Below are 16,657 nucleotides of genomic sequence, written 5' to 3' on the forward strand. Positions count from 1 at the left end.
TTGATTCTGTTTCATAAAGCAAACTTAAAATAGTTCGAACTCAGTTACTCTGGCAACTTATGCTGGGAAACTAGCCTGGTCCAGGGCAGGCTAACTGTCCGGCTAAGCCTCAGCTGTTACACAGATCCTCTAACACTGACCAATAGGAAATGATTAGTTCATCTTTGGGGTCTGAGTCCTTCGTTCTTCTGTCACGTGACAGCCATATTGAATACTTAACCTAGTTAATAATTCACAACCTGCTTACAAACAAGTGCGGAGTTAGTTTTGTGGATCCACTTGGATGATGCGACGGCAGCCACAGTACAACGGCACCTCCTACAATACTGATGATGTCACAGGCTCAGATTTGCTTGACCAATCGGCTGAAAGGGGCGTCTCATGACCGCCCACATGTGCAAAATTAATTTTTTAAGTCATTTATCTGTTTTTGACCCGTGAACCAAAATACCAAAAATCAAGCCGAAATCTCGTTTTTTCGTTTTTTTTTTTTCTGTTGAAAAAAAAAAAAAAAAACGAATAAGGCGCGTTTTCTCGTTTTTGCTAAACCCATTTCAAGTTGAAAAACAAACTATCAGAAAGTACATTGACCATTTTCTGACGATTTTCATTTCTTAACATATCCTCGGCTCGGATACTTAAAAAAACATGGCGGCCAGCAGCCAATCAGCTTTCAGTGGCGAATGGCCTACCATTATAAAAATGGAAGAATATCAGTTTTCAGAGTTGCACTGACATGCATTTCAATTTATAAGAACAAAAATGAGCTCAAGCGAAATTTTACAGAAGTTTTCTGTAGTGTCTTATACCAAAATATTCAATACATATGTATCATTCTGTCAATGTCTTTACTCTGACACACAGGCTGACCTTTTGACCTCAAAATAAACAGTGCAGTGGCCAATGTTATCGGTAACTGGTGTTCGGCCATCGATATGATGTTGATTTCTAGAAGCGTCTCACAGGATCTGTGTGTGAGTCTATTGAAAACCCATTTAAATGCATTTAAAAGAGCACTTAAAGCATATTATAACACTCATATTTAGGGGGAATGTTTTTTTTTTAATATAGGGGTACAAAACATCAAAGCTTGTGACACACATCACCATGGAGATTACTCATCATTTCAACAAGATGTCATGTTGTTTTTAGCTGTATGATGCCTTCCCGGGTATAATGAAGCGGTTGCCAGGACCTCATCAGACAATAATCTCAAACAGCACTCTTACTCATGAGATATGGATTAAATATTGGAGACATGATGAAAGTCAAGTCAAGTCAAGTATATTTTTATAGCGCTTTTCACAATACAGATTGTATCAAAGCAGCTTCACAGTATTAAATTAAAATAATACAACAAGGTTTGTTTCCAGTGGAATTTATTGATTGATAAAATAAAATTAAATATCCCCAAAATATCCCCAACTGAGCAAGCCAAAGGCAACAGTGGCAAGGAACCGAAAAAACTCCATCAAGTGACCTAATGGAGAAAAAAAAAACCTTGGGAGAACCCAGGCTCAGTCGGGGGCCAGTTCTCCTCTGGCATTTATGAACTAGAGGCCGGATTGTAGTTTGAACTGTAAGATAAAAAATATTATATGAATGCCTGGCCGAAAAGATGCGTCTTAGAGCGAGTCCGAGCAACGAACAGTATCAGGAAGGCTATTCCAGAGTTTCGGAGCCAAATGTGAAAATGCTCTCCCTCCTTTGGTTGATCTGGATATCCTAGGTATGACCAAAAGCCTCGAATTTATTGATCTTAAAGAGCGCGATGGATTATAGGGCGATAGAAGATCCGTTAAATAGACTGGAGCTAAGCCGTTTAGGGCTTTATAAGTCAGTAGCAATACCTTGTAAATAATACGGAACTTTATAGGTAACCAATGCAGTGATGATAAAATCGGTGTTATATGATCATATTTTCTTGATCTAGTAAGAACTCTAGCGGCTGCATTTTGGACTAACTGTAGCTTGTTTATTGAGGATGCAGGACAACCGGCTAATAAAGCATTACAGTAATCTAGTCTCGAGGTCATGAACGCATGAACTAACTTTTCTGCATCAGAAACTGATAGCATATTACGTAGCTTAGCAATGTTTCTAAGGTGGAAAAAGGCTGTTTTTGTAACATGAAATATGATTTTCAAAAGACAGGTTGCAGTCTAATATAACACCCATGTATTTTACTGTAGAGGATAAAGTAACAGGACATCCTTCTATGTTAAAGTTGTATTGTGAAAAGTTTTTGTGGGCGTTTTTTTGAACCGATAAGTATTACCTCTGTCTTGTCAGGATTTAATAAAAGAAAATTACTCGTCATCCAATCTTTTATATCTTTAACACACTCTGTCAATTTGGATAATTTAGCGTTTTCATCCGGCCGTGATGAAATATATATTTGAGTGTATGTGTAAATATATATCAGCATAACAATGGAAACTAATTCCATGTTTCCTTGTAATATTTCCAAGTGGCAGCATATATATTGAGAATAATAGAGGGCCCAACACAGATCCCTGTGGCACTCCATAGTTTACTGGAGTTATGATCGATTTTTCTCTTTTCAAATAGACAAAATGGTAGCGGTCTGATAAGTATGATCTGAACCAGCTTAATGCTTGTCCTTGAACACCAGTATAATTTTGTAGTCGATCTAAGAGTATTGTGTGATCTATAGTATCGAACGCAGCACTAAGATCAAGTAAAACTAATATTGAGATACAGCCTTGGTCAAAGGCTAGGAGTAAATCATTTGTGATTTTAACGAGCGCAGTTTCAGTGCTATGATGCGGCCTGAATCCTGACTGAAACTTTTCATAGATGTCATTTTCTTGTAAGAAAGAGCCCAGTTGAGTGGACACAACTTTTTCTAGTATTTTAGACATAAATGGAAGATTTGAAATGGGTCTATAATTTGCTAGATTATGCGGGTCTAATTGTGGTTTCTTAATGAGAGGTTTTATAACTGCCAGTTTAAATGTTCTTGGAACATGACCTAAAGATAAAGACGAGTTAATAATATTGAGGAGAGGCTCTTCCACTACAGGTAACACTTCCTTCAGTAGTTTAGTTGGTATAGGATCTAATAAACATGTTGTTGTTTTAGATGAAGTGATAAGTTTATTTAACTATTTTTGTTCTATAGTTGTAAAGCACTGTAATTGTTCTTGCGGGGGGAAAATTGAGGCTGAATTATAAGGCGCGATTGAGGACTGAACATTTACAATTGTGGTTCTGATGTTTTCTATTTTCTCAGTGAAGAAGTTCATGAAATCATTACTACTAAACTGTAACGGAATATTTTGTTCAGGTGACATCTGTTTATTTGTTAGTCTAGCCACGGTGTTAAATAAAAACCTTGGATTGTTTTGTTTATTTTCTATTAGTTTTTACGGAGAAGCTCAGCCCTGGCCGCTTTTAGGGCCTTTTTATAACGTGACATACTGTCTTTCCATGCGATTCTAAAGACCTCTAAATTAGTTTGTTTCCATTTACGCGCTAAATTACAGGCGCATGTTTTCTCTTTAGAACATGCGTAGTATTGTTGTACCATGGTGCTTTAATTTTCTCTCTGAACTTTTTTAATCTAATGGGTGCAACAACATCCAATGTTCTAGAGAGAATGGTGCTCATAGTGCTAGTTAGTTCTTCTAGTTCATCTGTTTGTTTGGGTTCAGGCAGCAGCTGAGACAGATTAGATAAGCAATTTGAGAAATCATCTATGGTGGATGGAAGGAAAGCAGGAAGATCCAGATCTACAGGAGTGACGTTTACTGACTATTGACCGGTAAGATCCTCAGAGAGTCAGAAAAATAACACCAGAAGAATGGAAAGAGTGTGTGAGTGAAGGTGGTTGTGAATGTGTGTAGATGTGTGTTAGTTACAGGATCAGAGAACGACACCGTTCCTCCGTCATAGTCCAGATAAACTCTCACAAAATCAAGCTTCTGATTAACAGGAAAACCAGAACCTAAAGACACTCCGTACTGATGATACTGCACACTCCAGACATCAGTGTTGAAGAAATCATCTCCCTTCCTCTGGTTTGATGCTGTAGTTACTCCAAGAGTCCACCATGAACTCTCTTTAACCTCCACATCCCAGCAGTGTGTTCCTGAGTTAAAACCCTCTGAACCCAGAACACACTCATACCAGTTAAATCTCTCTGGATTATCAGGAAGAAGTGGATTGTTCTCGCTATTTCCCACACTGGTCAGATCATCAGACAGGACGAGACGTGGATGAGCCGTGTTTGGATCCAGAATCACAGGAGCTGATGAGACACAATCAACAGAAGCTTTTATTCTGATCTTCATATAATGATCGAGAGTGACCCAACACAGATTATTATGAGTTATGACACTCGTCCTGTTGATCAAACACATTTTCCTCTGATCGCTGTCAGTGCTGTTATTAGTTTCACACTCGTTTTTATCATCAGCGTTTAACGGCATCAACTAACATTACATATGAGATTCAGACATTCGTGTCCATCAAGAGAAACTGATACTTTGGGAAATTTAAATAACAATAAATCAATGAGATGTGTTGAGATTTATGCTGTAGATGAAGAACTGTAAGTGTGTGTCTGATCTTCAGCATCTGATCATCTTCATTTTATTGGCTCTTATAGTCTGTGTTTGACTTAAAATCATGAATCACCTTTAACACTTCCTAGTCACGCCCTAGCAACCATTGTCGAGCACCCTAGCAACCCAACTCCAAAGAGGGATATCTGCTAATCTGAATGTCATAAAGGAGTTGCGTTTTTTTTTTTTTATCATTCATACTGGAAAGCAGCCTTTGAAGTAACATCATTGACAGCTGCCAAGCCACTCCCTAGCAACTACGATGCAAATATAGATATGCAAAAAAGCAATCGTGGTACTAATGATGCGATTTCTACATTAACGCACGTTGTTTTAAAGCATCTGGAGAATCCAGCTGCTTATGCTAGGCTACTTTTTATTGATTTTAATTCTGCGTTCAACTCCATTCAACCACACAAACTGTTCTGCCTCTGTTAGAGGCTGTGTATAATTTACAATGGACATCTACGTTTATAAATATTATAATTTCGTGATTGTTTAATATTCTGTGTAAGTCTTATTTAACTGCCGCTATTATGTAAGCTCCTATGTGAGGACTTTTATTTTGACGCGTTTCCACAATGCGCATTGGGTAACAGGAAACGGCGAGCTCATGGTGCAGTGAACGCTTGAGATATGTTTGTGTTGCATCAATCCTTCTAATCCCCGACGAAAGCATTGGCTGTAAGTTTATCTGAATAATTTATCGGTCTAGTGTATACTGCAGGAGTTTAAACGTGATATAATTGAAGATGTTTATGTTATTGCCGTTCGACGCTGGTGCGTTGTATTGATAATGCTTCTAACCCGAGTTAGCAATGTATCTGTATACATTTTACTTGTTACACTGTTAATATGTATATCATTTTGATTTCTAATAAGTTTTTTATATTTCTTTCATTTTATTTACAGTTTTACTCGGTTCAATGGCCGGTGTTTTTGCCTGTGTAAATTGCACTACATGATGTACCATTAAAGGAGCAAGACGCTCATATCCTGGCTCTTGAACAGAGTTTGGCTTGCTGTTTGTCTATGTACACGCTTCGAAAGCAAACACGTAGAGAGACCAGTACAGTAAAAAGCCATGGATCAGCGGGTGCAAGAAGTTACTGATGTAATTATGGAAAGTGGAGGAAAAGAAAAGGCATCTTCAGAGGTTAGTTCTAAACGCTCATCATCTTCCTCCAAGTGCTCTGTTGCCAGTGCTGCTGCTAAAGCTAGAGCCTCAGCAGAAGCTGCACCTGCCAAGATGGCGTTTGCAAAAAGACAGCTTGAAATGAAGCAGGAGAAAGCCAGGCTGGAACAGGAGAGAGCTATGGTGGAAGCGAATTTAGAAGCATTGGAAATTGAAAAGGAAGCTGCCGCTGCTCTGGCCGAAGCTGAAGCGTTAGAGACTGCAGTAGCAATGGAACGTGATAACAATCGCAGTGAAAAGAGCATACTTTCATCACATGTGATGTATGTGAAACACCAGTCTCAGGTGAGCTCTGACTTTGCTACCTTACCTCTGAATAACTCTCTGTTAACCTGTGCAAAGGAATCGACTCCACATGCGATAGGAAAGTCTGAGAGCATGAACGCAGCATACGACAGCGGCACAGATACTGTTCAGGAGCGGAGCAGATTCTATCATGGTGATCGTCAGCAGCGAGCAAGATATCCAGAGTCACTGTACAATCTGCCTCATCCCATACCGAATACTGCATCTAAACCATCTCCATGTCAAGATCCTGCTTCACAAAGGTACACAGTCCATCCAGATATGCAGCATTTCTCTCAAAGTCAAGCCGTGCCTATGTTAGATTTTGCTAGATTTGTAGCGCGTAGAGAGCTAGTCACCACAGGACTTACTAAGTTTGATGATAACCCAGAGAACTTCAGAGCATGGGAGTCTTCATTTGTTAATGCTACACAAGACTTACAGCTCTCAGCCGGTGAAGAATTAGACTTATTAGTCAAGTGGCTGGGGAAGGAATTGTCGGATCATGTGAGGAGGATTCGAGCTGTGTATGTTACTAATCCACAAGCCACTCTTTCACTGTCTTGGATGAGACTTCAAGAATGTTATGCCACTCCTGAAGTGATAGAAAGTGCTTTATTTAAGTGCTTGGATAACTTTCCACGTCTATCTCCAAAAGACAACACAAAACTCAGGGAACTCGCAGACCTGCTCATGGAGCTCCTTGCAGCTAAAGGAGACTCATACTTACTGGGGTTAGCTTATCTCGATACCCCTCGTGGTATCAATCCTATAGTGGAGAAGTTACCAGTAAGCTTGCAAGAAAAATGGCTGTTCGCTGGTTCACGTTTCAAAGAAGAGAAAAAGGTCACTTTTCCCCCATTCTCATTCTTCACTAACTTCATTTGCAGTGAAGCTAAAGCCAGGAATGATCCTAGTTTTAAGCTCTCAAACAGTAGTTATACCGTCATCAGAAATGAAAAACCTCTCTTTAAACATGGTGCTAGCAGATTTCCTGTATCAGTGCACAAGACAGATGTGTCCACAAATGATGAGTCATATTCAGTGAATGTTAAGGACACTATCAAGAGAGACTTGACGAAGTTCTGTCCTATTCATAACAAACTGCATCCTCTGTCAAAATGCAGAGCCTTCAGAAAAAGATTGTTGATGGAACGCAAGATCCTCCTGAAAGAACATAAAAGATGTTTCAGGTGTTGCTCTCCAAATCATGTAGCCAGAGAATGTCTCATGATTCTCAAATGCTCCGAGTGTGATTCTGACAGACATTGTACAGTTATGCATCCTGATATAGCCCCGCCCCTCTCTACACCACCGGTGCAAGAACCAAGCACAGAACAACAGGTCAATACAACCCCAGAGGTAACTTCAAGGTGCACAGAAGTTTGTGGAGAAAGTACTCCAATGCGATCCTGTGCAAAAATGTGCTTGGTGCGTGTATTTCCTCAAGGACAGCAGGGACGAGCCATCAAGATGTATGTCATAATTGACGACCAGGGCAACCGCTCTCTGGCCAAAGGAGAGTTCTTTCGTCTATTTGGAATCCAGAGTAACCCCTCTCCATATTTGTTGAGAACATGTGCTGGTTCCGTAGAAATGTCTGGAAGAAAAGCAGTCGACTTCGAAATAGAGACCCTGGATGGTAAGATGTGTCTTGATCTACCACCACTAATAGAGTGTAACGAGATAATGAGCAGCAGATCTGAAATTCCCACTCCAGAGGTCGCCCTTGCTCATCCACATTTAAAATCTTTGGCACAGTTCATCCCAAAGCTAGATCCTGATGCTCAGATCTTAATACTGCTGGGAAGAGACATGATCCGTGTCCACAAAGTGAGACAACAAATTAATGGGCCTCACAATGCACCCTTCGCACAGCAGTTGGATTTAGGCTGGGTTATTGTAGGTGATGTCTGCATTGACAAAGCCCATAGGCCGATGGTGAGTGTCTTTAAAACTAACATCCTGGTGAATGGTCGCCCATCTCTTCTTACTCCATGCAAGAGTCACCTCAAATTGAAAGAGAAATCGTGTCATGGTGGGGAGCATAAGTCTGTCACTTTTTCCCATTCGTTCAATGACGCTACTCATTGCATGCAAGACAAAGATGAACTTGGGCTCAAGGTATTTGAGAGAACCAAAAATGATAACAAACCTGCCATGCCCTTTGAGGATGAGATCTTCTTGAAAATCATGCAAACAGAGTTTCAACAAGATGAACAGAAAAACTGGGTCGCTCCTTTGCCATTTCGGTCACCCAGACCATTACTCCCAGATAATCGGGAACAAGCTTCGTCTCGCCTTAATTCTTTGCGTCGCACACTGAGCAGAAAACCTGAGATGAAGGAACAGTTTTCCGCCTTCATGGAGAAGCTCTTTCAGAACCATCATGCAGAAAGAGCACCACCTATCCACGAGGATGAACAATGCTGGTACTTACCCATCTTCGGAGTGTATCATCTGCAAAAACCAGGACAGATACGGGTGGTATTTGATTCCAGCGCGCAACACCAAGGTATTTCTCTGGACAATGTGCTCCTCTCAGGCCCTGACCTAAACAACTCCCTGTTAGGTGTGCTGCTAAGGTTCAGGAAAGATCTCATTGCAATTATGGCGGACATCCAACAAATGTTCTATGGTTTCCTGGTGAGAGAAGATCACAGAAACTATCTGAGATTCCTCTGGTACAGAGACAATGACTTGAGCAAAGTGGTAGAATACCGTATGAGAGTACATGTTTTCGGGAATAGCCCTTCTCCGGCAGTGGCCATATACGGTCTACGGTTAGCTGCACAGCAAAGTGAGCAGGAGTACGGAACTGACACTTCACACTTTGTCAACAGACATTTCTAAGTGGATGATGGGCCCATGTCCTTTCCCACAGAAGCTGAAGCGATCGACCTGCTCATGCGCACTCAAGAATCGCTTTCCAAGTCCAATCTTAAGCTCCATAAGATAGCTTCAAACAGTGTCAAAGTGATGCAAGCTTTCCCACCAGAAGACCTGGCTTCTGGCCTCCAAGATCTGAATTTTGGAAATGAGATTTGGCCCACTCAAAGAAGTCTGGGTTTATACTGGGACATAAAGACAGATACCTTCACCTTCAAAGTTGCTACTAATGAACAGCCCTACACTCACCATGGAGTACTCTCCACCGTGAACAGCATCTTCGACCCTTTGGGCTTGGTGGCACCAGTGACGATCCAAGGCAGAGCGCTAGTACGTGAGCTGACTAAAGAGGTGCATGACTGGGACACAGCCCTTCCTGAAGAGAAAAGAAACAAGTGGGAAGAATGGAGAACCTCACTTCAAAAGCTAAGTAACATTCACATCACACGCACATACCTATGCCATTCACTCTCTAACACTTCATACACCGAGTTGTGTGTCTTTTCAGATGCCTCGAACTGGGCCATAGGGGCAGTGGCTTACATTCGAGCTCTGACTGATGAAGGCGAGGCCAAAGTGGTATTTGTGCTGGGCAAGGCAAAGCTATCACCCCGTCCTGAGCCTTCCATCCCTCGCCTAGAGTTGTGTGGAGCGGTGCTGGCTGTAGAGATGGCTGAACATATCCTTGACGAATTAGACTACAAGCCGAATGCTGTGAAATTCTATTGTGACAGCAAAGTAGTCCTGGGATATATCTACAATGAGTCCAAACGCTTGTTCGTTTATGTGCACAACCGTGTTCAACGGATACGCCAGTCGACTTCTCCAGATCAGTGGAATTATGTGCCTACGGATCAGAATCCAGCTGATCTAGCGACGAGATCTGTGGTCGCATCATAGCTTAATGACACTATATGGTTCACAGGACCCAGCTTTCTCTACAACCTGTCCCAAGCACAAGAATATGAGTTCTTTGAACTGGTGAATTCTAAGGCGGATGCAGAAATCAGACCTTGTGTGACCAGCTTTGTTACTCAAATTGACAGAAGCCACTTTTCAGAACGGTTTCAACGCTTTTCAACCTGGGAATCTTTGCTAAGAGCCGTTTCCTTTCTGATTCATCATGCACGTTCTCACACATCAAGTTCCATCAGCACATCACATGTGTGCAAAGGATGGCATCAGTGCAGCGAAATACGCACTCCTGAAGAGCAGACAACTGCAAAGAGATTAATCCTTCTGCATGTCCAGAAAGATCTATATCCAGAGGAGTATGCTGCTCTGCAGAGGAACGAACAAGTTTTCTGTTCAAGTGGGCTGCGGAATCTCGACCCCTACATCCACGACGATCTTTTGAGGGTTGGTGGACGTCTGAGACACTCTTCTCTTGAATCAGAGGGGAAGAATCCAGTCATCCTCCCAAAGCAAAGTCATGTTGCCAAACTGTTGGTGAGCTACTACCATTCCAAAGTGCACCATCAAGGCCGACAGATTACGGAGGGAGCAATTAGATTGGCTGGCTTGTGGATTGTTGGAGGGAAAAGACTGATAAACTCCATTCTTCATCGTTGTGTGACATGCCTCAGACTCAGAGGAAAGCAGGAAGTCCAGAAGATGGCAGATCTACCTCCTGAGCGCCTCAGTACATCTCCTCCATTTACCTACGTGGGGTTAGATGTTTTTGGTCCATGGACAGTGGTCACTCGACACACCAGAGGTGGGGTAGCTGAAAACAAAAGGTGGGCTATACTCTTCACGTGTATGAGTATACGAGCAGTACACATAGAAGTTATAGAATCCATGAACACTGCCAGTTGCATTAACGCTCTGCAACGTTTTTTTTGCTGTGAGGGGACCAGCAAAACAGCTCAGATCGGACAGAGGTACCAACTTTGTCGGAGCTAGCCAGGAATTGGGCATGCAACCAACAAAAGAGAACCAGATTAGTCTTCTGAAATACCTCCATGAGAATGGCTGTACGTGGGAATTCAATCCTCCACACGCTTCCCACATGGGGGGACCATGGGAACGTATGATCGGCGTGAGTCGCAGCATTCTAGACGCAATGCTGTTGCAGAAGAAACATGCTCACTTGACTCATGAGGTACTTTGCACTCTGATGGCAGAGGTGTCCGCAATCATAAACGCTAGACCTCTGGTTCCCGTCTCATCGGATCCCTATTATCCATGCGTACTCACTCCAGCCATGCTCCTTACCCAAAAGCCAGGAGTACCTGTCCCAATTGAGAACTGCACTGAGAAGGATCTCCTAAGATGTCAGTGGAGACAAGTACAAGCATTGGCCAACGAGTTCTGGAGCCAATGGCGAAAAGAATACATCAGTACTCTCCAACCTCGACGCAAGTGGCACGAAACTCACCGAAACTTGCACATTGGAGATGTGTTGTTGAAACAAGCTCAGTTCCCAAGGAATGACTGGCCTTTGGGCTTAATCACATCCGTTTTCCCGAGCAGTGACGGAAAGGTCCGCAAGATAGAAGTTAAAACAACCTCAGGTGGTAACGTGAAAACATTCTTACGACCTATTTCTGATGTGATCTTACTCCTAGCTAAAGAGGACTAAGTAAGACTAACCAGGGACTGTTATAAAGGCATTAATAATGCCAGGTGGGGAGTGTTCTGCCTCTGTTAGAGGCTGTGTATAATTTACAATGGACATCTACGTTTATAAATATTATAATTTCGTGATTGTTTAATATTCTGTGTAAGTTTTATTTAACTGGCAGTTGAATATACTTATAATTTATTTAATTATGTAAGTTCCTATGTGAGGACTTTTATTTTAACGCGTTTCCACAATGCGCATTGGGTAACAGGAAACGGCGAGCTCATGGTGCAGTGAACGCTTGAGATATGTTTGTGTTGCATCAATCCTTCTAATCCCCGACGAAAGCATTGGCTGTAAGTTTATCTGAATAATTTATCGGTCTAGTGTATACTGCAGGAGTTTAAACGTGATGTAAGTGAAGATGTTTATGTTATTGCCGTTCGACGCTGGTGCGTTGTATTGATAATGCTTCTAACCCGAGTTAGCAATGTATCTGTATACATTTTACTTGTTACACTGTTAATATGTATATCATTTTGATTTCTAATAAGTTTTTTATATTTCTTTAATTTTATTTACAGTTTTACTCGGTTCAATGGCCGGTGTTTTTGCCCGTGTAAATTGCACTACATGATGTACCATTAAAGGAGCAAGACGCTCATATCCTGGCTCTTGAACAGAGTTTGGCTTGCTGTTTGTCTATGTACACGCTTCAAAAGCAAACACGTAGAGAGAGCAGTACACAAACTGTTAGATAAATTAATTAATCTACAAGTTAATCCTTTTATAATTAATTGGTATTATTCATTTTTAACAAATAGGACACAACAGGTGAAATTTAACTCAGTGTTGTCGGATGTTGCAGTAAATAGTACAGGGGCCCCGCAAGGGTGTGTAAGTTCGCCACTTCTGTTTACTTTGTATACAAACGACTGTATTAGTCAGCAATCAAATCAATTTATTATAAAATTTTCGGATGACACAGTAGTATTGCAATTGTTGACAAGAGACTGCAATATTGACGACTACAAAGCTGCTATAGAAGCGTTTGTGGGCTGGTGTGACGACCATTATCTACAGATCAATGTTAAAAAAACTGAAGAGGTCATCATAGACCCCAGATCAGTGGGGGATAGGAGCTCTGTTGTGGTCCATGGTGAAGCTATTGAGCAGGTTACTTCGTATAAATATTTGAGGGTTTACATTGATAGTGAGTTTAAGTGGCACACACATGTATCATGGGTGTGCACAAGGGTCCACCAGCGTTTACATTTTTTACGGAGATTGCGATTGTTTGGAGTGAGCAGTAATATCATGTTAATTTTTTATAAAGCAACGATTGAGTCTGTTTTAAGGTATGGAATTATTGTTTGGTTCGGAAGTTTAACAGTAAAATTAAGAGCCCAAATAAATAACGTGTTGAGAGTGGCAGGAAAAATCATGGGGACACAGACAATTTGCTCTTTACATGATATTTTTGAGCTTTGCACCATCCAGCAGGCCAACAAGACTCTTCGCATGTGTTGTATCCTGAGTATACACTGATGAACTCGAGATGAGATAAAGGGTTACAGTACATTATGCAAGTATAACCGATATAAATATTCATTTTTACCGTTGTCTATTAAATTAATTAATGAGCAACTGCAGGAGGATAAATAATGGTAATAGAGGGTACAAGAGGCAGGAACTGAGGGCTGTGTTGTGTTATGATACATGATATATGTACTGTTTTTATGATGTAGGATTTTGGGATTGAAATGTGTTTTACTTTTATTTTCATTTTATATGTTGTATGTTATATGCGTTATGTCTTGATGTGGCAGCAGTTTCCCTAATCTAAAACAAATTTCTCCTAAGGGAGACAATAAATGTTACCTTGACCTTGAACTAAACAGAGTACCCTAGCAACTGTTCAGCAAGACCTATATCTCTGCACCAGAACATCGTAGAGACATGGTGGTTGGCTCCTTTGACTAATGCTAGCAAACAGGACTTCCATCATGCTTCAAATGCTAGCAGAATAGCTACACGCTAATAGCGATTAACTAAGTGTTGAAACGTCAATAATGCTAACTTAAACGCAGTAGCAGCATTCTAATCATTTGAGCATCATGTTAAGATGTTAATTATGCTAGCATCATGTTAACAACTTGTTAATCATGCTAGCATTATGTTAATCATATTAGCATCTTGCTAAAACATGCAAGCAACATTGTGATTGTGTTAGCATCATGCTAGCAACATGCTAATCTTGTTAACATTTGGTTAAAAGCATGTTTGCAAAATACTAATCATGTTAGCATCATGCTAAGAACATACTAATCATGTTAACAACATGATAAATGTGTTAGCATCATGTTAGCAAAATGCTAATTGTGTTAGATCGATCTATCTATCTATCTATCTATCTATCTATCTATCTATCTATCTATCTATCTATCTCTGTCATGAAGAGCCTCTAACTCTCCATCCATCATGTCCAGCTCAGATCTCCTGCTGTCAGACTCACTGTAGCGGATGTAGTCCTGCATCATCTTCCAGACTCTGAACGGCAGGTTGCCCAAGTATCGTGACACATGAATCAAAGCTCCATAAGCCATCTGTGGATCCGGCTGTGAGCTCTGGACTCTGGAAGAACATTCAGGAGTCAGAACTGCAGTGGCTTTGGATCAGAACCAGAGAGACCAGAGACAGGAGCAGATCACTCACCTTTCCATTGAGCCTGGAAACTCCTGCAGAACAAACACACCATTTATCATCAAGAACTCAATCAATCATCAATCAATCAACCAATGATCTGAAATCAGACCTTCAGAAAGCAGACGTCATTGGCTTTCATCATCTCCTCCATGTCTTTGATTGTGTGTGAAAGAGCTGAGATGTGTGTGTTCATCTCCTCCAGCTTCTCCTTCATCCTCTGCTCCTTCTGCTCCTCTTCCTCCCTCAGTGCAGTGACTGTAGCTTCTTCTTCATCTCTGAGAAACTGATAAAGCTTCTCAAACTGCTGTTTAATCTGACGCTCTGTGTGCTCAGCTTGAGACTGAAATCAAAGCACATTCACTTCAATCATCTCAATCGACACACATCATTAATATCCAAGATACACTCGGATACCCGACATAAAACGGATCCAGAAGCAGATGCTCGTCATTTACAGAAATAATAAACTGTTATCCATTATATCAGATCATAACTGTATATAGTGATCCAACAGCTGTAATGAAAATGACTCTCGTCTCTGTTTCCTCACCTTGATGTGTCGAACTGTTTTCTCAATCTCTGCTTTCATTTTTTCATTGTGTTGAAGTTTCTCCTGTAAGGGCTTCAGTGCTGTATTGAGCTCCTCCTAGAATTACACAAATACATAAAACTCCAGATTACAGTGAAGAGAAGACAATACAGTGACGATCATATAATGCAGTGAAAAAGTAAAACCTACACTCTAAAAAATGCTGGGTTGTTTTAACCCAATTTTGGGTCAAATATGGACTAACCCAAACGTTGGGTTAAAAATGCAATTTAAAAATGGACAAACCCAGCCATTGGGTTACATTTTTAAATTGCATTTTTAACCCAACGTTTGGGTTAGTCCATATTTGACCCAAAATTGGGTTAAAACAACCCAGCATTTTTTAGAGTGTACCATAAAACAAAGGCAACCTGAGTAAACACAAAGTACAGTTTGTAAATGACAATGTTATTTATTGAAACAAAAAAAGTTATCCAATACCAACTGGGCCGGCGTAGTTCCTCAGATCTATGAAACTGCATTTATAATGTAGTTCAGCTGAACTAAACACATCCAGTCCTGATCACTGCAGCTGTTCAATCAGATCAACACTGAACACTGAAGCCTGATTGGTTCACGTCTGTGCGCCTCTACAGACAAACGACTTTTCAGCCACCAAAACTCACGGGGCCGACTGCATATTTACGCTTTTCAGAACGATGAGCTTTGTAAAACTCGTTTCAGAAAGGCGAGGCATAGAGGAGCAACAATAAAATTATTAAATATTACAATAATGACTTTTTTTAACCTAAAACCACGTAAGGCTATCGCATTAAACCAAATACACAGAATAATGTTCTTTTTAGAACTGTCACATGACCTTTTTAAAAGAGCAAATTTTAGTGACATTTGTTGCAAAAACCAATCAGGCTTCAGTATTCAGGGAAAAACTAAGTTTTCCTCATACGTCAGTTACTGATGCAGTGCTCTTGATCTCAGGGAACCGAGGATACGTTAGTAACCGGAACGATCTGTGTTTATGACTGTTATGATACTTTACATGTGAATCAAGAAACATTTGTCTTACCTTATATGATGAAACCACTTCACTGATGGGTCTGACTGTGTGATTGACGTGTTTCTGTGAAGTAAAGCACACGATACACACAGGCTGTTTGTCCTCCAGACAGAAGAGTTTGAGTTCCTCTCTGTGTAAACTGCAGATCTCCTCAGACCCGGATGAACGCCTCTCATTTCTCTCCTTCAAGAATGACTCACACAAGTTTCTTAACACAAGATTAACTGGAGGATCAGATCTTGAGGATCTTCTCCTGCAGACAGGACACTCCCGAGATCCCTTGGTTCTCCAGTACTGTTGAAGACACTCTTTACAGAAACTGTGACTACAGGATAAAAGAACAGGAGCCTTGAAGATTTCACGACACACGGGACAAGAAAGCTCTTCTGCAGAGACATTTAGTGAAGCCATTTTCACTGTTTGAGCTCCAGCAAACTAAACTTTACTTTCACTTTCTGAACGACGGTTTAAAAAACAAATCACCACGAGAATCACAAAGATCAGAAACAAACTTGTTCAGAAAGAAACTTCTCAAATTCCTCTGTAAAGTTTTTTCCTTCGTACTCCACCGATCACTGATTCTTTATTGCTTTTGTCGAGACAAAGTCAGTATGGCAGGAAAGAGAAATAACAAGTCCGCCTCTTCCTGGTTAGTGTTGTAAGAGGGTGAAGCTTCTGATCAAGGTGTGTTGAAACATCAACATCAACATCAACAAGTCAACATCAGTGTCCTGAACAATGATGGTAGCTGAACAAACTCAGGGTTACAGGATGAGTTGACCAAACCAAACCAATCCAGCCAGGCTTAGTTGGTACCATG

The 16,657-nt window shown here is 40.9% G+C and overlaps 1 protein-coding gene across 1 annotated transcript; it reads right to left on the reverse strand.

The window, feature by feature from the left end:
• Window positions 1-773: 773 nt before the first annotated feature.
• LOC311094651 (E3 ubiquitin-protein ligase TRIM39-like) lies at window positions 774-16,657 on the reverse strand. The gene is made up of 6 exons (XM_084132749.1): window positions 15,847-16,657; window positions 14,781-14,876; window positions 14,340-14,570; window positions 14,240-14,262; window positions 14,040-14,158; window positions 774-4,273 (listed from the first exon to the last, which is right to left on the reverse strand). Exons 1-6 carry the CDS (start codon window positions 16,246-16,248, stop codon window positions 3,771-3,773), a joined length of 1,374 nt encoding a protein of 457 aa, XP_083988875.1. The 5' UTR covers window positions 16,249-16,657; the 3' UTR covers window positions 774-3,770.

The sequence above is a fragment of the Abramis brama genome, assembly GCF_963993115.1.
Source record: "Abramis brama genome assembly, chromosome: 13".
NCBI lineage: Eukaryota > Metazoa > Chordata > Actinopteri > Cypriniformes > Leuciscidae > Abramis > Abramis brama.

Coding starts and splice junctions, on each gene's coding strand:
- LOC311094651 (XM_084132749.1), bottom strand. CDS start 16,248: ATGGCTTCACTAAATGTCTCTGCAGAAGAGCTTTCTTGTCCCGTGTGT. Junction 14,877..15,846: donor AAGTGGTTTCATCATATAAG/GTAAGACAAATG, acceptor GTGTAATTCTAG/GAGGAGCTCAATACAGCACT. Junction 4,274..14,039: donor GCAGGACTACATCCGCTACA/GTGAGTCTGACA, acceptor GTGTCTCATCAG/CTCCTGTGATTCTGGATCCA.